A 24,310-nucleotide genomic window follows, 5' to 3' on the forward strand; every position below is an offset into this window, starting at 1 on the left:
CTTACCTTCAGTGATTTGTCAATGAACTTGATCGGGGCGCCACGTGACAATACCCACGTGACAATAAACAACCTATCAGCGTATGGTGCTTCAATACCCGCCTTAGTTAAATGTCAGTTAGTAATTAATCTCCCGCAATTTTAGGCTGAAAAAATAAGAAGATGGTCCAAATATTTATAAAAATGTAAGTATTTTAAACTCAGACATTGTGAATTAATATGTAATCCTTATTTGCATGTTATATTATATTTCACTGGTTTCTTGTTTGTAGTCTAAGTGATAAAACTTGTTGAGGCCCATACGTTGCCTTCTATTACATTGGCTGACGTGTTCATTCATTTTTTTAAAAGGATTAAACTAATAGCGTAATATGATGGATATTTGGCTGTTATTTCTACAAGTGAAGTAGGTATTATGTGGATTGGTAGAAGTGTCAGATCGTCAGTCAAGATATCTTCCGGTATTTAGCCCCAGCTGTTTTTGTTCAAATCCCGTTATGGTCAGTTTTGCCTTTCTTTCCGTCTCGGGCCGATAAAGTAAACTGGCAGTTAAATTATGAATCGATATCGTCTACTAATACTCTGCTCACACTCCTAAAAATGTCGAGGCGATCTTAGACATTGATATTTTGTCAAACAAACGTGTTCTAATAGTTTAACAACAGTCTAGCCCTTATTCAATAAACCTGTGACCAAAAGCAATTTAGCTACGCAGATCTCACCTGCCCTTCCTCCATCTCAACCTTTAATGCTTTTGGGATTCATATGATGGCTATATGGTTTCTATTTCTAGCAAATCAAACGATTTCATTTTCCCAAAAGGCCGTCATTGGTTTCAAAAGCAATTAGGTAACAAATAAAGCTGGTTGATAAATATTTGAATATTCAGAAATCTGTATTTCTTCTGCCGATGAAGAAACGTCCAACATAATTAAGGACGTGACATAGAGTTAAACATTTTGTAAAATATTCTAAATATGTTTAAATATGCCATTACAGTAGTTGGTAATCTTTCGGTAAAAGTCTATGGCGTCATGAGTGAGTTAGTAACATTGTCTTTCATCCGCTCGACAAATCTGAATAAACACACACTCACTTGACGAAAGTAACAAGTCAAATGAAACAGTAATTTATTATACACTATTTAATATCCCTGATTATTAATTATTTACCATTCTTCTAATGATAACTAGAATACTTGATAGTTGGGAATAATACTAAATTTTTGTGGTATTAATTGGGCAGGGGTGTGAGGAAAGAGTCAGTCACAACCCCATGTCACCAAGTTCCAAGTGCGCCAGAGTCTAGCGTTTACATAGCAGCTGATGAGGGCTTGCCCTCCATGATCTTCGGAACGAGTAAGTGCCCCCGTCAGCGTTTGAGAGTCTATTCAATTAAGTTGATTCGTTAATTAAACTCGCTTAGCTATAATAATAGCTCATAGTAATTACCATGTAATTGGTGATTTTAAAAGTTTTTATGAAAAAAATCCATGACTTAAAAATGATTGTAAGTTAAAGAAAAAAAACTTATACGATTGCTCTGTCACTTCAAATATCCTCAAAAATGAAGCCAGGAATCTGTATATGGTCACTCGATCTGCGAGAAAAAACAGCTAATTCTCCTTCAAACTTACTCCTTTGATTCCTATTGTACTTGGGTGAACCCTCGTATTTTAGAAATCCATAATTTTATAATTAAATATTATTAGGAATAGTAAAAGAAAATTGTTAAAATTTACGCGCAATAAATTGGTTATATTTCTACAATACACAAAATATTTTAACAATTTTTTTTTACTATTCCTAATAATATTTAATTATAAAATTATGGATTTCTAAAATACGAGGGTTATATGGACCCTGGTAGAGAACCGCTATCCAACACCTTTTAAAAGTGGGAAGGACACATTGCATAATGTAATGCTAGATATACAAGTCTGAATGATATATATTTAAAAAAAAAAAGAACTGAAAGAATAATAGCAACGTTTTCCATTGTAGGTGTGCGGGATCGATTCTGACGTACGGTGGAATAACTTTTTGTATTACATTTCTATCAATGTAAACAGTGTTAAAAAAAAACAATAACAATAGCGACATTATTATAATAGTTAGTTTAAATATAACGTTAATTAAGTTTATTATAGATAGAGAACATATAGTCAGAGGATGCGTGAAAGCTGAATATAGAATTTATTTTAACCACATGACTTCCGTAAGGTTACGCTCGTTTCACACCTTTCTTCATGTGTGAAGAAATCCAAGCGAATCATCTATCATTTGCATTCTTTGGATTTTCAATTATGGACATTTTACGCTACACTGCTTTGTAATTGATCGCTACATGGACTGCGCCGAGTCCGTGTGTGTGTGTATATATATATATATATATATATATATATATATATATATATATATATATTTGCTGTGTGTGTGTGCAAGCTTGAGAGAAAGGGCACTTGTTCTTTAAATCTCAAATACTGATAGAGTGAGGAATTTTTTCTATCATTAGTGCACCTCATGGTATTTAGTTATGGCTATTTACATTCCGGGTTCGAATCTCGCCCAGATAAACTCTTTCATCCTTTCGGGGTTAATAAAATAAGGTAGCAGTCGAGTACAGCGAATCGATTTATATGAAAATGCATCCTATATATGTAAGTGAATGGAATTACGATCGGCGACTATGACTTAATAATTTGTTATTTACCTTCCAAGTTCTTCCCGTGACTGGATATTATCTGCTGTTTTAGACTTTATGACGATAAAATCAAATATGAGTCTGTCTCTCTTCACCTCCAGATGTTGCTTGCTTGTGTTCCTCTAAAATTAGTTCAAATGAGCTACCGCCACCGCTACTGCCCTACTTAAATAACTAAAAATTCAATTGTCTCGATTACAAACACTGCACGGATGCAAGCCGTCATTGTGGTCTTTCATCGCTGGCGAGGGTGATCGTCTCAACGTCTTGATGACATAGAATTTTTTCTACACTGCCAAGTTGTGACATAATGAGTTTTTGGGTGTCCAAAGTCCGCAGCACTTTTCTTTCATTCATTATTTTTCTCCAAAATATTCAGTTCTTTCTTTTTCCAAAATGTTCGGCTCCCCGATGAAGTGATTGTCTCCACCCTTAAAAAGTCTGTCACCAGTTCTTCTCATTTAGTCCTGTCGATGTTGCAGGACTCCAACTAGTCCTTGTTTCTTTCTGTCGTCCCTTTTTTTTTTTTTTTTGTATCATTTTCCTTCTTTCGGTTTAGAATACAGGAATTGTTTTAGAGACAGGTTAACAAGTCAACAAGGTCACTCATCTGCCTGCGTTTACTTTCGATAACATTTTCTTCACTCATCATCATCATCATCAATTTCCCCATGGCCAGACATGTTTTTCGACTAAAATTTGGAAACAATGTCTCTTGCATGAGGGTGATGCTCATTTACAACCATTGCATGATGTCAAGACAAAGATACACACACATAAACATACATACGTATTTGCATAAATGTGTGTGGCCTGGTGGTTAGGGTGTTTCACTCACAATTGCTAGATAGTTCAATTCTCAGACTGAGCAACACATTGTGCTCTTCAGCAAAACACTTCATATCATGTTGCTCCAGTCCACATAGCTGCAAATGAGTAACTCAGCAATGGACTACTTTCTGATCAAGGAGAATGTTGGACTGCATGCCTAGCCAGTGGGGTGGCATCAAAACGATGCAAAGTGCAATCTGACCAGTCATGTATATCAGCATTTCATAGTCTGGTTGATCACATGATACATTTATATATATATATATATATATATATATATATATATATCATAAATCCTCGAGTATAGTCCGCCCTTGAGTATAATACGCAGGGGATTTTTAGGGGGCTGTGCCTCTGAAAAACCTAAACCTTGTGTATAATATGCACCCCTTCTCTAACTTGAGTCAAGGAGGTCTATATACCGTCCTTGGTTTGTAAACGTATATACGGTAACATCCTTTATTATTATTGTATATATAACAGCAAGAGGTGCAAATGAAGGTAGCGACATCAAACTTCCTTATTCACCAAATACCACATATTAGAGAAGGTTCTCAATAATAACAGTTAAACAAAACGGTGGTGCCCCAGCTTTGACCTGATACTGAAAAAAAAAAAATATGGGTGGTTAATTTACAATTTTACAACCTAAATATATACGCTGCTGAGCACTTTGTCTAGCGTGCTAGCGATTCCGCCAGTTCACCTGTATAGAAATATTGGTTTCAAATTTTAGCATAAGGCCGGCTTAATAAGTTATTTCAATAAACTCTTCGTTATTTTCAAAATTTAATTTAAACAAAGACAATGTACTTCAACAGAAAATATTTGAAAGAGTGCAACAGGGTAACAAAAGGATAAAAAAAAATATTCAATGAATATATTTAAATATATTAGCAAAGTAAGTATTAACAATCTTGATAAAGTTAGCTAAAGTATATATGGGTACACCCACCCACACATACACAGACAATGCTTCGAAGTTTGTTAAGTGCTAATGTACGAAACTCTTGACCCTTGAGTCACTTGCGTTAAATATTAATCAATATATGTATGTAGATAGATGTACACACACACACACAAAAACATGAGTACACAGGTACAAAACAAGGTGAAGAAAAACTACTTGAATAGCAAAAGTAGATTAAGACACTGTTATTTTTTTTTCAGCTTCAATAAAATAGTGTGTGTATGTATGTATGTATATATGTATACATGTAGATAGATAGATAGTGTGTGTATTGATACAAGTATTTATGTATGTAAAGTGTGTGTGTGTGTACATGTATTACAGAAATGAAACTTTGAATGTAGTTTATCTCTGAGGTATTTTTTGTGTCTCCAGAACCTGTTTTTGGTGCAGAAATAGAATATATGATATTATCTAACCTTTATAGGTTAATGACATTGTACCTTCACACAGCCTAATAGAGGTCAACAGCTATACAACTCTTAGACTTATACCCATACAGAAATTGTCTTTTATTTTATTTTTTTTCCTGCTCTAGATGCAAAGCCTGAGGTTTTTTGGCTGGGGTGTGATCCAGTCAATTCCATCAACTCCAGTGCTCAACGGGTACTTATTTTACTGACTGTGAAGGGATGGAAAGGAAAGACATGTTTTTAAAAAAGAAACCTACAAGTCTGTCTTGGAGTGCTTGTGAATTGGTGATCACGTCTACAAGTGATGGTGTGCGCAAGCCTAGTGCGAGTGAGAGTGATTCAGAAAACGATTATAATAATAATATTTTTTTTATTATAAATAATCTTGACATTCTTTTTACTTTACATTAAATATTCTTTACATTCTTCTGTTGTTTTATTACCATTTATTTACGAGTATTATAAATTTTATAGATAAAATATTTTTCTGGGCACAATTGCTACTATCGGAAATATTTTTCTGGGAATTATTGCTACTATTGGAAATTATGCTCTGCTTTACGAGTTTTCGCTTTATGAGTGATCTCTGGGAACAAATTAACTTATATATCAAGGCATTACCATATTATTAGGAATTGTAAAAAAACAAAAAAAAAAATTTAATATTTTATGTATTATAGACATATAACCAGTTTATTACAGATAAATTTTAACAATAGAACCCCTGTTGAGAACCACTGTGAACTGGACAGTATGATAACTGTCACACCATATAATTGGTTTTAATTAACAGTCTGTCTCTCATGCTGAATTATATATTGGCAAGGCAGAATTTTCACTGTAAAATTTCGTTCAGTAGCACCAGTCTCATAGTTAATGACCCAATGTGCTGGTAACAGATGCAGCTGTCATTCCCACTTGACATTTATGATTTTAATTTCCATATATCCTACATATTTGCTGTGTTCACATTTAAGTTGTAAAATAAATAGATATGTTTGCTGCTATGGCCCAGTTCACTTAGCTGTTCCACTTAATTTGTTGCTCTCGTACCACTTTCACACAGACCCTTAAGACACAGTTCTCTCTTGCTACCAATGCTGTAACTACCACCACCCTGAATTGTCCACTTTCTATAAAACTCTTTTCTCCTGCCTAAGCCTCAGCCAGATTTGAAATAAGAACATTAATGAAATAATGTGCCATTCAAATTGTCGACCCTCCTGTCATAAACAACAGATGAGGGTTTCACAACTTCTTGCGGGGCAGCCAGTGCAGATGATTTATTTATATTTATCAAATTGACATTGACTCTCTGAGTGCTCTTGTTATTATTATTAGTGAAAATTCATTATGTAATTATTAATTTCTTATCATCGTTTAATGTCCGCTTTCCATGCTAGCATGGGTTTATTGCCTTAACTTCCCTTCCACCCACCCACCTTTCTCTAATTTATCGACTTCAAAGTAACAACTTTTATGTTTTTATAATTTATTTTTTCAATTTGCTACAGGTCATCAGGTCAATCCTGTCCAGAGTGGACAATCGTAGAACTCCAAGGAGATCTTGAAATGCGATACCCTGTGCCATTAGAGGGTAAATTTATTGGAGATTTACATTTCACAACTAAAGTAAGAGCTTTCATTCATTTTTTATCATCATCATTATTACCATCACCCTCATCATTTAAGATCCCATTTTCCATGCTGGCATGGGTTGGATGGTTTGACAAGATCTGGCAGATTGGAGAGCTGCACCAGGCTCTAATTGTCTTGTTTTGGCAAGGTTTCTAAAGCCAGATGTCCTTCCTGATGCCAACAACCTGAACGCACTGGGTGCTTCGATATGCCACCGGCACGGGTGCTAGCTGTGTGACACCAGTATCTACCACAACTATTTCACTTGGTCTGATGGGTCCTTCCCTCAAGCACGACATATTGCCGAGGGTGTGGTTTATTTGTCATAGCCTCTATGAGGCTCAACTCTTGAAGGGTGCTTTTTACATGTCACTGGCACAGACAATCTTGGTTCCACTCCCTCACTCAGCTGAGAGGTCCTGCACCATGCTCCAGTGTCTCCTTTTGGCATGGTTTCTACAGATGGATGTTCTTCCTAGCATCAACAATTTTACAGTGTGTACTGGGTGCTTTAAAACTATGAATCTCATGAGAGTAGCTTTATGCTGGGGGATGAGAAACAGAGGTAGGGGTAAAGTATGAGAAAAGGTTTCTTGCTGAAGAGTAGCCAAATGACTTAGTCTCATTTTATAAGAAAGACAGTGATTAGGTGGAGCTGGAAAACAATAGAAATAGGTTAGAAAATTATGTAAGAATGAATGGGGCCAGGACTGAGCAGGGGATGTCTGGTGGTGCAAAACAGCAGAAATAGTGATGGTGATACAGTAAACGGGAGAACAAGAGAGAGGGGAAGGGAGAGAGAGATGACATTTCAATAATCAATTACTAAATAGATTTGATCTGTTTTCAGGAACAACCTGTTCTTATCATTGGTCACCATATCCTCTATGGAAAAAAGATGCAACTTGAGAAGCCTTTTGTTCTTTTGACTAAGCACCATCATAAAACAAGTGAAGAGACGGATGATGACTCAGCAAACAGAGCCACTGAATATGGAGTGGAGGCCATCATTAAAACAAAATTGTTGTTCAAAACACGACCAAAGCCTATTCTTGCGCATGTTCCAAAGAAAGTTTGATGTTTTATGTTTGTAATTATTATTGAAACATGGAAAATTTTATGATGAAATACCAAAGACTATTTATCTATCTACCCAAAGTCTCTGTGGTCTGTAATTTGGTGTAACCAGTTGCAAATCATTGCACTTCACTGAGAAGCAACATAACATTCCAAAACCATTTTCAAAATGAAGGGCAAAGATGAAGTGAGGTTGTCTGTTGTCTTGTTTACAAGACCTAGATTCTTTGCAATGAACTCTAGTATTTTCTTTCTAAAACATGTTGAACTCACTATTGTGTAAAAACCATCTATTGCAGTTAATATTCTTTAAAACAGTTCTCTCCATAGTGTGGAAAGTGGCAAAAATCCCATGTTTATCTAAAACTTGTATTTCACAAATTTTCAACTTCTCCCAAAATTCTGCCTGAAAGCTGATATTGTTTAACCAACTTTTTTTTATTCATTAACTATTAGGTTTTCTATTATAATTTATTATTAGTTGACCCATGTCTAACTGCTGACTTTATAATAAAATATTTAATCGAGAAATCCTTTACATTATATAAAAAAAATAATTTGTTTTAAAACTTCGTGTTTTTTTATTTAAAAAAACATCTTGTCTTACACTCCACATTGTCTCTGTTTAACTCTGGCACCATATTCCTGTATAACTTTGGTATTATTTAGGTTAATACAGACACTTAAATGTCACAACTTCTTCTCTCCCTCCCTCTTTATGCATCTATCTCTCTATATATCTATTCATATATTTATCTATCCACCCATCTATCTATCTAGTTAGCTGACTAGCTCTCTTGCAGTTTGGAAGCATGTCTTTTATTTGCCACATTTCAAAACAAATTGTCAGAACATTGCTGTGGAAGCAGACTTCAAGTCTTAATTCAGTTCCAGGAGAAAAGTTTTCCCTCCGTCTCTGGTTTGCTAAGAAGAAGGATAATTATGTTGATTGTCTCTTTTCCCAAGTCCAGATGCAGAACAATGCAATGAGATAGACTACAATAACAGGAGCAGCAGTGGAAGGAGGCAGAGTAGTGTTTCTCTACAGCATTTCCTGTTGATGCTGCCACACCAACAATGGAAGGAAGATAACTGGTAAGAGCTTTGAATGTGTTATGATGTGAGTCTGTGTGCATGTCTCAGGATATGTGTGTGTTTGCGTGTGACAAACTGAATGACAATTATGCACAGCTTTCTGTGCCCCGGCATGGCCACAGTTCAATGACAGAAACAAGTAAAAGATAGGACACACACAAAGATTAGATGATTCCAACATCCAATTTTATATAATCTTGTTTGTTTTTTTTTTGTTTTTTTTTTTTTTCATTCAGTGTAAAATGTCAAAAATAAATCTTCAGAACTGCAAAAAATCGGAAGGAAAATAAAGGAAAAATTGTTTAAAATTCCAAAATATATTGAAGTTGTAAAAAAAGACAAAAAAAAAAAGAACGATGCCAACAACCACATTGGATATGAATGTAATAAAATCAATGGAGCTGGATTACAATTGATGGCAGGATTGTCTCCATTCTGGCAAAGGTTGCAGACGTGAATTAATTTTTGGCTTTCTTTATTGAATTATTATCGCTGTTAATTGGAATTGTCACCAATAAAATGTCGTCGATTGCTATTTAGAGATTTGGTGCCAACCAGTTAAGTACTTTCATTGCAACTTCGTATCCCAAGAAGCAAGCCTGAAATAAATGAATAAATTATTTTTAATAAAGAGTAGCCATCTATTAATTCAACATTATAGGAAATAAATTGAACAAAAATATTGTCAATAATGATAAAGGAAATTTTTTTCAACCTAATCCAATTTCCTCACAGTGATCTCCTGGAATCCTAAATTTTGTCCCCTACCCCAATTCACTGCAGGTTGAAAATTGTGGTTCTAATAACGCCAGTGATACAAGGGAGACAACTCGCTACATGAACCAATCGTAATTTCAGTCAATATTCTGTGATGTAACAGTTCAATAAAACAAGATTATGGCAATTACCAACCTAATATATCATCATCGTTTAATGTCCACTTTCCTACATTTGCAGGGGGTCAGACAGAATTCACTGAGGCAGATTTTCCACAACTGGATGCCCTTCCTGTAGCCAACCTTCTCCATAGCTAGACATATTCTCTCAGAAAATTGGAAACAAATGACTGACATTTATTTACATCTGTCAGGTCATATCAAGACAAGGAGGCACCAACACACACACATATATGTAACAAGCTTCTTTCAGTTTCCATCTACTAAATCCAAGGAATGGGGTGGTGTTCCAGACATACTTATTCAGTTAAGCCATTTTCTTTTAAAAAAACAAAAACAATCAGGTGTGATTTTAAGGGTGATTTGGCTTTTTATTTTTCCTAGCAGGTCAACTGATTAAACACCTGTAAAATATTTGTGATAAAATTACTTACACCGTTAGCAGGGAAGGCTCTTATCATGACTGGTGTTACACCTCGATACATGGCAAAGATTCCTTCTTCTTTCATTAGTTGACGGAAAACATCTCTGATACCATTTGGATATGTACCTTGTGGGGCTACAAAAGAAGCACATTTCAAAATGTTTCATATAAAAAAATACGATTGAAATACATAAATTATTGAAAATAAAATACACAACCACAAACAACACACTTGTCACCATTCTATCAATTAAGCTAGAAGTCTTGGAATTTGTTAGCATGGCTTAAGAAGTTCTACCTCTCCAAAGAAGTCATACACCAAGCAACTAAAATACCTTTAGATGATATTGACAGAAATTATATGGATTTATCTGTGAACACTTTCAAGGGCCATTTCCATCAATATTTCTATTTGTTCAATTTAAAGAATAGAGAAAATTCCACATCACTTTCATGATTCATCACATTCACAGACCAGGATTTGGGATGCCTTCCGGTAACATGGAACACTAGATAGACCCAAGCCATACATTAACAGGGTATGGAACTGAAGAGAGTGCAAATTCCCGGTTGTGAAATAACATCTCTAAACTAGGAGGTTAGAAAAAGTGTCGTACAACTACTACCACTGACAGAGATTCCTCTTGGAAAACTTCCAAAAGCCTGAATGACAATTCATAAAAATCACTTCTCAGAAATTCTATTTGCTAGTTCCATGGAATCCTTGAAGACAATAACCTTTATTGCCACCCTCGAAAAAAAATTTTAAAGGAATGAATCGACAAATGGCAACAAGGTAAGTCACATGACCAGACTTAACCAATGAGAAGTAAACTTACAAGTTCAGCTAACGATGTAACATTTTTAGTCATCATTCACAATCGCAATTTCAGCAGAAGGATTACAAATAGGTCCTCTATATGAGTGAGTGTGAAACCAAGGAGGGATGGTGTCAACCTCACTTTTTCTGAATTTAAATATAAACTTAGCTTTATATATTAAGTTCTTTTCATCTTCCACTTAGATGAGCTGGAAGAATTGTTAGCATGCACGACAAAATGCTTAGTGGTATTTTGTCTGGCTCTACATTCCGAGTTCAAACTCTGCCAAAGTTGACTTTACCTTTCATGCTTTTGGGGTCGATAAAATAAGTACCAGTTAAGCACTGGGGTCGATGTAATCGGCTTAGCCCCTCATCCAAAATTGCTGGCCTAGTAGAAGACGCTTACCCAAGATGTCATGCAATGGAACTGAACCTGAAACCATGTGGCTGGCAAACTTCTTACCACACAAGCACACCTGTACCCATAGTGTTAAATAAAAACAAAGCATCTTACACATGAATGTAATTCCATTAAAATGTACAAAATACACGCAAACACATAAATTCACACATGGTGCACCAGCATGACCGCAGCCACTTGGCTGAAACACATAAATAAATAAATAAATAAATATTACTTAATATTGCTTTCGCTTCCAGCAGAAAAAAAAGTGTTATGGTAAAAAAAAAAATAGTGTTAATGAATGTTTTACCTGTTTGATATCTTGATTTCAAAACATCAGGAGGAATGGCAACAATCCAGTTGAAAACGCCAGCCATGCCACCAGCACATAAGGTCCTGAGAGGACTTAGTTCCCTGCGACTGCAAATTAGAAAATAAACAAATTTTTATGATTACCATATATACAGATGTGTGTGTGTGTGTATATATATATACACTTTACATCTGTTCTCCATGCTGGCATGGGGTGGACAGTTTAACATAAGCTGGAAGGCTGCACCAGACTGTATTCGTCTACTCTGGCATTGTTTCTACAGCAGGATGCCCTTCCTAATGCCAACCACCTTACAGTGTACTGGGTGCTTTTAACATGGAATGAGAGGGGTCACCAAGTATCTTGCAAGACGACTTCTCAGTTGAGTGGGATGACAGATGATGAGAAGGAGAAGTCTGGATGAAATGTCTGTGAAAGAAAGAGACCTCAACACTAGAGGCAACAATGGACTAAGTTGTGGTGTTAAACAGGGTAGCATGCTATGCCTAATTCCTTATACAAAGTGTAATGTCTAAAACCAGGAAATAAAAAAACATTGTGGCTTCGCAGGAAGCTTACCTCAACTCTAATGGCACTCCCCACTGGTAGGTAATATATTATAAACACAAACTTACTCTCCTCCTTTTGGTGCTAACATATTTTGCATCCATTCATAAGTCATAAAGTAAGTTCCAGAAGCTGGCATATCTACAAAAAAAAAAAAATAAATAAATAACAATAATGGTTTCGAATTTTGCCATAAGGACAGCAATTTGTGGGGAGGGGATGAGTCAATTACATCGACCCCCTAGTGTTTCACTGGTACTTAATTTATCAACCCCAATGATCTCTAATATAAGCACAAAGCCACATTTTTAAGAAGGGCACAGTTAATCATATCAACCCCAGTATTTAACCAGTTCTTTATTTGGTCAAAGGATGGAAGACAAAAATCAGTTACAGCAAGAGAACAATCAAGGAATTCAGTTATCAAAGTGTTTATAAAACTACAAAACATTTCGAACCTCGTAGAAGAGTGGCACCGGTGCCTCTGTATAAACTGCGCATGCCACCTTCTTTGTAAAGTTTTTTGGCACAATCAATGGGACCATTATATTTCCGAGGACCTTTAGAATCGGCTTGAATCTGCAAAGAAAGACAATATTATCAGCAACAACAAATAAGATGAGTTGACAATAATGTTATTATTATTATTATTATTGTGAGGGTGCATGAAAGAAGCCCGTCATGTGTGTGTGTGTTTGTCCTCCACCACTGATTGGCAGCTGGTGTCAGTGTTTGCATCCCCAGAACTTAGTGGTTCAGCAAAAGAGACTGACAGAATGATTATCAGGCTTGATAAAAAAAAGAACCGGGGTCAATTCATTTGCCTAAATTTCTTCAAGGCGGTGCCCCAGCATGACCACAGTGAGCTGAAACAAGTAAATGATAAAAAATACACATAAACTGATGTATAATACATGTATAATGCAAAAACACCCTGCACACCACAATAGACAATGAAATTTTAAAATTTATTGTTTCTGTGTGGCCTGGTAGAAAATGATCTGTGGCCTGGTACTGGTCACTGGCCTTGTGGTTGGGGACCCTTTGCTCTAAACCCTGAAATAGGTGTGAATTGTTTTCCCAGAAACCAGTTGGCTCTGTATAGAATATCTACTGAAAACCTCTTTGACAACAATGCCAGCTCCAGCTCTTGTCAGTTGATGATGACAGTGAATAATCCTTTCTACTAAAGACACAAGGCCTGAAATTTTGGGGAAGGGGACTAGTCATTTACATTGACCCCAGTGTTTCACTGGTACTTAATTTATCAACTCCAAAAGGATGAAAGGCAAAGTCGATCTTGGTGGAATTTGAACTCAGAACGTAAAGACAGACAAAATGTCACTAAGCATTTTGTCCAGCGTGCTAACGATTCTGCCACCTTAATGATGGTGAATAATGATGATATTTCAAAAAAATGTTATCTTACCTGCAGAAGGCACTTTATTCTTTCTCCCGGCGTCATTATCACAGTTGTCATCACACCAGAAAGCAAACCAGCATTGAATATTTGAAAATAGCTAGAATATATGGAATATACAAAAAAGACATTTCATGATTCCTGAAACATTAACCTTTTCTTGATTAATTCTTTCTAATGAATAGGCACATACGTGGTCGCGTGATTAAGAACCTTGCTTCCCATGGTTCCAGGTTCAGTCCCACTGCGTGGCAGCTTAGATGTTTTCTACTCTAGCCCTAGGCCAGCAAAAGCTTTGTGAGTGAATTAAGTAGATGGAAACTGAAAGAAGCCTGTCATATGTGTGTGTTTGAGTTGGTGTCTCCTTTGTTTTGACATTGTATGACTGTTGTAAATGAGTATCACCGTCATACAAGCAGTGTCCTTCGTTCACAATCTTCTGTGGAAACTTGTCCAAGCATGGGAAAAACCTAAAAAATTAACACTATGTCAATTACAACAATGAGGGTTCCAGTTGATCCGATCAATGGAACAACATGCTAGTGAAATTAACATAGAAGTGGCTGAGCACTCCATAGACACACATTTCTTTAACATAGTTCTCAGAAAGATTCAGCGTGACACAGAATGCGACAAGGCTGGTCCTTTGAAATACAGGTACAACTCATTTTTGCCAACTGAGTGGACTGCAGCAACATGAAATAAAGAGTCTTGCTCAACGACACAATGCACTATTTGGAATCAAACTCACAACCTCATGATTGTCAGCTGATTACCCTAACCACTATCTTAAACAACCAGGCAGCCATATAAAATAAAATGGTTTTTAAAAAATGGTAACATTTGATTACATGGAATTAAATTTTGGTCAATATTAGAATTGGAAATACCTTAATGTATCTGTTGGAGACTTTTGTTGCAATTTCTTCCCAACACTAAAACCAAAGAAACAAATGGCAAATATAGGAGCAATTCCAGTAAGAGGCGCTGCCATTCCTTTATATAGACCAAAGAAACCCTAAGGAAAAAAAAAACAAAAAAAGCTTTTAAATAAGAATTAAAATATTTCTATTAAAAGATGTAAGGATGAAAATGAGTGTTCCAGTTGATCCGATCAATGAAACAGCCTGCTCTTGGAAATTAACAGACAAATGGCTGAGCACTTCACAGACACATGTATCCTTAACAGTCCTCAGAGAGATTCAGCATGACACAGAATGTGACTTGGCTGGCCCTTTGAATTACAGGTACAACTCATTTTTACCAGCTGAGTGAACTGGATCAATATGAAATAAAGTATCTTGCTCAAGGACACAACATGCTGCTCAAAATCAATATATATATATACACACTTTGCCATGTTTGCATGGATCTGACAGAATTTGTTGAGATAGATTTCTACAGTTGGATGTCCATCCTGTTGAGAATCCTTTCTTGTTTCCAAGTTAAGATAATATTTGTCCATGGCTGAATATGTTTCTACGGAACACTGAACACAAAGGAACCTGTTTCTATGACAGTGACACTCGTTTGTAACTCTCATGTTAAGTCAAGAAAAAGGGACTTTAGAGAGAGTAACTCAAAGGCTCTGTAGAGGTAGTACCCTTCCCTGAATGGCTCACAATACATAGCCTCTCTTCAGATGCTGGTTCTCACACTCCTGGGCAATCAGTCATATTCGGAGAAAGAATTGAACATCTGGTTTACTAATAAGACTGAGCCAGCTAAAATCTTCACAAAAGTCTGTTGCCACTGATCTCAGTAAATCTTGAGGGGCATACCTCAAAAATAATAGACAAAAGGTGTAATTGATATAATAAAGTACCTACCTCTTTTGTTACTATCTTCTTGGCACAATCCCATGTTCCTTTATAGACTACAGATTCCCCTGGCAGAGGTTTGGGCATTGTCTGGAGCCGAACCTAAAAAGAGACATGAGTTTTATTTTACACAGATAATATTTATTTCACACCACTTGAATATCTTCCACTAACTAATCCAACAAAAGCAACCTTAATCCTTCCCAAAGCTGAGGTCAACTTTGTCTTTCGTCCTTTTGGGGGTCAATTAATAAGTATCAGTTACGAACTGGGGTCGATGTAATCGATCTACCCTCTCTCAACTGAGTGGACATGCAGTAATGGTGGAGGTAGCTCATGACAGATGTTGTAAGGCTAACGTGTATAGACCCTGGGTATCTATATAAGATTTTTTTGAGTCCACAGATGCATTGTAGTAAATTGGGGGTCCACAGTAATTTTTCAGGGGTCATGAAAAAATTGTGCTTCAGACCAGTAAAGTTTATGTGCAATAAATTGGTTATACATCCATAAAACACAAAATATTTTAACATTTGTATACAAGCTCTGAAATACTTAATTATGAAAAATATAATATAATTTTTTTAAACATCAAATGGCTATGAGGGTCCACCCAAGTTAAATAGGAATCAAAAGGGTCCATAGGTAAAACATGGTTGAGAACACCTGGGTTAAAACATGATAGAGGGACAGAAACAAGTGTTTTGCTATACAAGAAATGCATGGTTCCTCTAGGGAATGGAATCTGATGCAGCTCCTGTCAAACCATCCAACCCATGCCAGCATGGAAAGGCAAAGGATGATGATGACATATAGACAGACAGTAGCTAAATAAAGAGATAGTATTCCATCCTTCACAAAAAAGTCTTACAACCTACATTTAGAAAAACAGTTGTTTTATGACATTAAATATTTATTCTCATACATAATTTAATGTTTTAACAAAGCTATATATCTAAGACATGGTATTCACAAAACTTTCCTCAAACTCATAATGTAAGATGGTCGCCCATAAAAAAAAATACCTTTTCCCACAATTCCATGGATAATTCTCACGGTCACAACATGAGGCTGCATTTTGAAGTAAAATAACAACAATTTTAATTATTCCAAAATTGTTTAATGTAATTACTTGTGAAATTTGTCAGTCGGTTCTGACTCACAGCTCAGCACATTGAGCAAGCGTCTTCTACTGTAGCCTCAAGATTGACCAGTGCTACGTGAGTGAAATTACTAGACGATAAATTGCATGGAAGCTCATCATATACACACATATATATACATATATGTATACTATGGGCTATCTGCAACATCAGTGTCCCAAAAAAGATACTGATATTTTATATATCATAGCAATGAGATTTGACTAGCATTCAGTAACCAGATGCCTTCCACTGATGATCTCCAGTAGAATGAAATCACGTAACAAGAGAGTTCTGGCACCCATGACAGACAATCCTCATCTGCTATGATCTACATGTGTGCTTTTGTACACCAAGTACCTACATGAGAGGATCTCTCAAGGTTGGCATCCATGTTAAGGTGACTATAAAGATTACCTTTTGGTATTAATGCTACTTCTGTTGCTAATAATTAATTTTTAATAAGCCCGTTGGTTATTTGCGATATCAATGTCTGAAAAGATGCTGGTTGCTTATATATTGTAGCAGTAATATAATGCTTGTTTACAACCATTGTGTAATATCTAGTCAAGGGTACACACAAACACACACCATCATCATTCTTTAACATCCTTTTTCCATGCTGGCATGGCTTAATATCTACTTTTCCATGCTTGAATGGGTCAGGGAACACACACACAGAGTCAGTCTTCCACCACTGTCCCCAATGTGACTTCTATGACACCAACAACATCACCATTTGGTGAACTGCTGTTTCTAGCACAAACACCAGACTACAATGGAGTACTGCCCATCCAGCTATCCAAATGGTAGGACCTACATAGATATACATTTCTTTGGCTGTGTTCTTGTGAAAATAGGCATTTGCACTCAAAATTCAAAGGTTTTTTTTAAACTTATTGCATCATTAGAAGCTTTTCTTTTTTCTCATGCACACACACACACACATATATATGATGGGCCTCTTTCAGCTTCCATGTATCAAATCCACTCACAATGCTTTGGTCAAGCCAGAACTATAGTAGATATTTGTCCAAGGTGTCATGCAGTGGAACTGAACCCAAGACTATGTGGTTGGAAAACAAACTTCTTAACCACATTGCCATGCCTGCACTGAAAATTATTAATTTCATTAAATTTAATGATGCTCATCAGTTTATATTGGATTCTTTTTTTCTTAAATTTACAGCTGTAATATAAAAGAGTGACGATTTGGCTATTATTGCTAACAAGTCAAACAACTAAATAAGCACAGACTTCCTCATTGCTTCAACAGGAGTTACATAAAAAAGTGAGAGTCAAACAAGTGGTGGTGTACTCTATACAGTGTGACTACAAGTACAGAGTGAGTTTCCAGCCAGAGACAAATTCAAAGTTCATATCTTAGTAACAAACTTAAAAGACAGAGTCATATTTATGAGTCTATCTTTTACTCTAACCTTCCCCCTCACCGCCACGGTCTCTCATATAAATATATGAGAGATAGGAAGGGGGATTAGCTTATCAATAGCTAAAAATCCTATATCATGACCTTGTTCAATAACCATGAGATAAAACTCATAACATCTTAACCACTTATAAGTACATCCCTCATACACCTTTCAATCATATATATATATCCAATATAATAGATGTGAAGACTAATCTCTGTGTCAGTGTGTCACACTTCGACCCCTTCTCTCACAAAAATACAAAAGATGAAGATAGGTAGTGTAGACAACAAACAGATGTATTAGTTTAATGCTCAGGAAGTGAAAAGGTCATTAACGTTTCGAGCCTACGCTCTTCTGCAGAAAGAAACAGGGAGAGAAAATAAAGAATGTGTAGTGGCGAGCGATGTGTACACACACGCACACATACATGGCTGTGTGGCAAGAAGTTTACTTCTCAATGGCATGTTTCCAGGCAGGTTCAGTCCCACTGCATGGCACCTTGAGCAAGTGCCTTGTACTATAGCCTCAAGCCAACCAAAGCCTTGTGAGTGGATATGATAGACGGAAACTGAAAGAAGCTGATCATGTGTGCATCTTTGAGTTTGCATTTGTCCACCACTACCACCACTTGACAACCAGTGTTGGTGTGTTTACATCCCCCATAACTTAGCAGTTCAACAAAAGAGACTGACAGAATAAGTACCAGGCTTTAAAAAAAAAGTACTAAGGTCAATTCATTTGACTAAAAAATTCTCTAATGACTAAGATTAGAGTAATCCTACCCAAACAGGATACTTACTCATCCTCCCTATGTCTGTTTTTCAGGGGTTGATGAGTTAACAGAGGGTTTACAGTTAAAGTTATCTTTTTGGTCCTTAGAGGTATAAAAGGGAGTTGGGATTTATTTTAATCACAATACACACACATATATAAAGAAAGATAGAGAGAGAGAGAAAGGGGGGATGTGTGTGTGTGTGTACATAAACATATGGTCTGAGTATATTTGCAAAACAACACTCAATACAAATAGTAAAGTTATATATATATATATATATATATATATATATATAAAACAATGCACATTATTCTTTATACATTAATTACTCCAAGTTTCAAGTGTTAATTAATAAGTGATTAATCAAGTATTATAAGAATTACGATAGGTAAATAAATCTGGTTTGCTGAATGCACAATGACCCTTTAATTAAGAAAGTAAACTTAGAGTAACTAATGTTTAATTAGTAGCTTGTGTGTATGCATATATCATCATCATCTTTGAACGTCTGTTTTCCATGCTGGCATGGGTTGGACAGTTCGACCGGAGCTAGTAAGGTCAGTGTCCGCACCAAACACCATTGTTTGTTTTAGCGTGGTTTCTACGGCTAGATGTCCTTCCTAACACCAACCACTGTACAGAATGTACTGGGTGCTTTTTATGTGACACCGGCATTAGTGCTTTTTATATATAATGATGATGATGATACAAATAAAGAGAAAGAACCCGCTGAATAGAAAAGGGGGTGGGATATATATGAATTTATTTCGTAGTCCTGTGAATTAAACAGAAGCTAAGAGCAAATGTCTACATCATTGACAACTCCTAAGATGGGGTAGCCATCTGTCTGATGTATGGTTAACCCTATTGGCATCAAGGGACAAAGAAAATATTAGTTGTGGATTTATACTTTGCTTAAAGGACATTAATATACAGAGTGGCGGAATTCTCTGAGTTCAAATCCTGACAGTCTTATCGACTATTCTTTTATAATTTCGTCTAGGATGCATTATAAGAATATTAAATTGACTCCAATACTTGAATGGTACTTTATTTAATCAACCAGGAAAAATGTAAGGCAAAACTGCCCAGCCGGACTTCAACTCAAAACGTAAAGGCCCATAACTAAACATCGCAAAGTATTTTGCCTGATATACCTTTTTTGCTAATCCACTTTACCTTTCTTCGCTCCGTGGGTCGATAAAATAAAGTAACAATCAAGTACTTGGGAAACTGATTTAATATTTCTTTAAAGCATCCTAGATGTGACTGAAGTTATAAAAAAACGGAAGTATTGAAACAGTTACAAATGGAGATCTTTATATATTTCGCACACGGTTTATATACATACATATATACAAGTCTGTGCGTGTATATTTATATATATCGTAATGTAAGAGTAGTGAAATATATTTTGCATAGTTCAAACATTATAGAATATAATTGAGCAGAGTGGATAAGATATATCTATTATACTCAGAGAAGATTGTCGGCGTTTTTTTTATATATATCGTCAGTGTATCAAGTATCAGAAAAAGAAGCACACTTTTAAAGCATAAAGCAGTAATGTATTTATATGCAATTAAGTCTATGTCCAGTCATAGAGTGGTCAATGGTTTCACATCCATAAAAGGCCTAGCCCCATGAACATATATAGTAGTCTCGTGGTGAAAGTAATAATGTTAGGTGTGACAGGCAAAAAATACCTTGGTGTGAAAAATATGTTATCGAAAGTAAAAGTTGGTTTACCTTGATGGTATCTAACGGGTGACCAGTGAGAACGATACACATTCCACCAAAACCTCCAGCAATGAAATCTTTCGCAGGACTCACTTTCTTTGCCATTTCTATTTCCTATTCGGGAACTGAAAATCGTAGTCGATTAATTATAAAACTAAGAACCTATCCCAAACTGCTGCAACTGAATCGACTTCAGGAGTCTCTATAGAATGCGAGGTCGAATTCTAGACCGACAACAAGAATGGTATCTGTCACCAAACAACACGTGTTATATGACATAGAAAATATTTAGGTCGCCTCAGTCTAAAGTCCTGACAGGACAGAGTCAGAGGAGTGTGAATGCCCTTTATCGTGGGTGACGTTATCAGTCAAATCATTAATCGACGATTATTAATTATATTCAGAACAACGACGGTGTTCCGCGATTATTTATAATATTGAGATCAGAGTTGGGGTTTATTCAACGATATTTAATTATTCAGAGAACAACACGGCGATGTCAGTTCAAAGATATTTACTTATAACTGAGAACAGATGATGTTTAAAAAAAGATGATCGCGGAATAACAGAGGAGCAACGCATAGTTTTTAACGGTGTTAATGTAAAAAGGTAAACTTGTCAAAAAAATAATCAGCTATGACACCTACACGCACACTAATCTACAATTATATAACTTTGGTGATGCATATAAGGAAAATAGAACTCGAGTATACGAATAATATTTTATTAAATATTTAATCCGCAGAAGTTACAAAGTTACTTCAGAGCCCGGGAGTTTCGTTTATTGACACTTATCAAATTATATATAAGTTAATTGCCACATCAAAGTGGCTGTTCCATGTTACTACTAATTTAGCCCCAGGCAGTTTAACACGGAACAGCCACTTTGATGAGGCGATTAGCTTTACTTGTTCTCTTCTTGAGATTTTACAACAAACTATATATGTGTGTGTGTGTGTATACAAACACACACACAGCTATTTTCGTAGACGATTGCAACATTCTGTTCTTATGAAGACATTGCACACTAGAAACAAGATAAAATTCAAATGTTATTTTATAAGATAAATACATTTGGATTCTATGCTTTAAGTGTTATAGTCGCCCTGCTGTTCGTTTTACGGACACATGACTGTCTCCTTAGTCAAAATAATTAACTTTTGAAAGTCCCAGAGCCACCGAGTTATAAATAGGTACCACGCTTCTCTCCACCATTTCCCCCCTCTTTCTTTCTATTTCTTTCAATAACTTATAAAGGGCAATTGAAAATGCGGTATTTATGACCTTTGCGGGCCTGCATAGTTTAGGTCGGTAAAAACATTGCAGAGGTTTATCTTTATTGAGACGAAGAAGTGTGTAATGTATTTAGGATGAAGTCGGGAAGGTGAGATAAAAAGTGCTGGGACGGGGTTGCGGGGTAAGATTTTAGGAAAGAAAATACCATCATTGCCGCAGGGAGGGAGAGAGAGAGAAAAGAAGCACTGGATTGGTTAACTAGCGATTGTTGCAGTCAAGTGTTCTTCTCTTAAGGAACGTTGTCTTGGATAGTAATTTTAAATCTTCAAATATCAACACCTCCCCCGCCAAATATGCTTAGGAAATTGTTATCACTACTCCCTATCATCTTCATTAACCTTTTAACTGTGTAATTGAATTTCATGGTCATTCCTGTAATGACGCCATTTATCTGCTTCGGCAATTTATTTCCAGCCCACCCACCCCTGTCGGTGTGGATTTCATATTCACCACTAAAAGTATTTGATACTCTTGTAGTGTACACTCGAGTGAAATTCCTCTCCCCTTTATTATGTATACGTGCATTCAAACGTAGCAGGTAACAGCTAGCTTTGGCCACTATTTGGACCCCGTTGTGTCCACTATTCTGATTGGTTGGTATTGGTGCAATTTGTCTCATACTCTGTTGCGCCAATTTGCAGTGTATAACCAGTCACAGCCTCTAAATAAAATCACGTGAGACAGCCTGTTCCTAACCCAGTTTTGAACCTACAACTCCTTATAAAAACCTAGCTTCTCCTTGCCTCAAGGTCTTTGGTTTCAGACCTTTTAAGGTCTAGCCACTGACCACACGAGACAGCCAATTCCAGCGACAACACCACAGCAGTCATGTTGAGACTTACTAACTTCGTCCAACAGCATTACAGCAACCTCCGTCTTTGTCGCCACCATCATCTTCTCAACATCGTCGACATCATCTCTACGTACACAACCCAAGAGAAATAACCCATAGCATCTGCACAATATTTTTTTAAACACTCAAGGGAAAAAACCCATTTCATTGTTTATGTTCAATTACTTTGAATATTGATTTTTTGTGTGTTCAATTTCTAATTTTTGCAGACAATATCACTTTGACACGTGAGTAGAACTCCTGTCTGGAAACCTCGTGACATACTTATATTGTTGATAAAAATCGATAATAGGGTCCCTCCAATGGATCCTTCTATCTACTACATATTACTAATATTTTATTTAAACAACCCAAGGGAAATAACCCATACCACCTGCAGTTTTTAACGAAGCGATCAATATTTGATTCTCATGATCAACAGACCTAATTCTGCATTTTGCTACTCAGAGTTTTGAACTGCTAAACATTATTATTGCACTTTCTTCAAACATTTCATTCATATATTTATATAACCTCTCTCACAAACCTCCAACAATCTTTCTTGCCAACCTCTCTCTCCAACCTCCAACAATCTCTTCCTCCTCCAACTGACAGTTTTTTGTACTTTTTCGTGATAAATTAAATACCAGTGAAACACTGGGGGCAATGTAATCAACTAGCTTCCTCCTCCCAAATTTCAGGCCTTGTGCCTTTAGTAGAAAGGATTATCATTATCATATCATCATCATTTAATGTCCACTGTTTCCATGCTTTCAAGAGTCAAACAGAATTTGTTGGGGCAGATTTTCTACGGCAGGATACTCCTCCTGTTGCCAAGCTTCACCTGTTTCCAAGCAAGATGTAAATTTCATAGTATCATCCAGTGTTGAAAGGTTATGACATCAGGGTTTGTTTCGGTGCATTAGATGTTAGCAGCCACCAAATACATCACAGGAGATTGAGCAGACAGTTCAAAAACACGAGAGGTTGGTCAAATAAAGTAACAACTCCAGAAAGTTCTACTAAGGCCATGTGATTAACAATAAAAAATTAGACTTCACTGAAATATTTAAACAGTGCTTACTGTTTGTTCAATGTCAGTTGTTTTATTTAGCAGTTACTGTTTGCATAACTCTGTTTATTCAATGCATACTATTTGTTCACTGTTACTGTTGGTCTAGTCAAAGCATACTATTTGTTCAGTGTTTACTGCTTATTTAATGTTTGTTCAATGTTTACTATTTGGTGGTTACAGTTTGTTCAATGTTTACCTTTCATTTAATATTTGCTGTTTGTTCAATGTTTACCATCTGTTTAATATTTGCCAGTTTAATTGTTGTTTATACAATGTTTATTGCAGTTCAATGTTTATTGTTGTTCAATGCTCAGTATTCATTCATTTTTTACTGTTTGTTCAGGGTTTACTATCTAATCAATGTTTATAGTTTGTTCTATGTCCAGTGTTTAATAAATGTCTTATGATTGTTCAATATCTATTGATCTTAAATATTTACTGTCTCCAGTGTTGATTGCTGTTCAATGTTTATTATTATTTGATGTTTTTTGTTCATTCAATGTTTACTATTTGTTTGTTAAGCACTTACTGTTTGTCAATGTTTACTCTTTGATGTTCGCCATTACTCAGTGTTTGCTATTTCTTCATTGTTCACTGTCCATTCAAATATTTACTCGTTAACATT

The 24,310-nt window shown here is 36.0% G+C and overlaps 3 protein-coding genes and 1 long non-coding RNA gene across 9 annotated transcripts in view; 2 read left to right on the forward strand and 2 right to left on the reverse strand.

Moving 5' to 3' along the window:
• The window catches only part of LOC106869186 (polyamine deacetylase HDAC10), a 32,637-nt gene extending 29,792 nt beyond the window's left edge, over positions 1 to 2,845 (reverse strand). For 4 of the 6 annotated variants that reach the window (XM_089337921.1, XM_089337924.1, XM_052974938.2 and 1 more), the window contains exon 1: positions 2,712 to 2,845. The gene's annotated coding sequence lies outside the window, so the exon portion shown is untranslated. Of the gene's footprint in view, positions 1 to 5; positions 143 to 2,711 lie in introns of those variants that run through there. The other 2 variants (XM_089337922.1, XM_014914815.3) reach the window with 1 other exon arrangement.
• Positions 46 to 8,200, forward strand: LOC106869188 (chromosome transmission fidelity protein 8 homolog). Its single transcript, XM_014914819.3, has 3 exons — positions 46 to 184; positions 6,431 to 6,548; positions 7,405 to 8,200. The coding sequence occupies exons 1-3, from the start codon at positions 162 to 164 to the stop codon at positions 7,630 to 7,632; spliced, it is 369 nt and encodes a 122-aa protein (XP_014770305.1). The 5' UTR covers positions 46 to 161; the 3' UTR covers positions 7,633 to 8,200.
• Positions 8,201 to 8,612: 412 nt separating this feature from the next.
• On the forward strand, positions 8,613 to 9,883 carry LOC149131582 (uncharacterized). The gene is made up of 2 exons (XR_016237481.1): positions 8,613 to 8,726; positions 9,684 to 9,883. It is a non-coding gene; the product is annotated as an uncharacterized LOC149131582 (long non-coding RNA).
• Positions 8,891 to 21,062, reverse strand: LOC106869187 (mitochondrial carnitine/acylcarnitine carrier protein). Its single transcript, XM_014914818.3, has 9 exons — positions 20,492 to 21,062; positions 15,402 to 15,494; positions 14,463 to 14,590; positions 13,582 to 13,672; positions 12,611 to 12,731; positions 12,221 to 12,293; positions 11,583 to 11,692; positions 10,057 to 10,181; positions 8,891 to 9,325 (listed from the first exon to the last, which is right to left on the reverse strand). Exons 1-9 carry the CDS (start codon positions 20,585 to 20,587, stop codon positions 9,263 to 9,265), a joined length of 900 nt encoding a protein of 299 aa, XP_014770304.1. The 5' UTR covers positions 20,588 to 21,062; the 3' UTR covers positions 8,891 to 9,262.
• Positions 21,063 to 24,310: the final 3,248 nt, after the last annotated feature.

This window comes from Octopus bimaculoides, chromosome 20 (assembly GCF_046866305.1).
Source record: "Octopus bimaculoides isolate indiv1 chromosome 20, ASM4686630v1, whole genome shotgun sequence".
NCBI classification, from domain to species: Eukaryota; Metazoa; Mollusca; class Cephalopoda; order Octopoda; family Octopodidae; genus Octopus; species Octopus bimaculoides.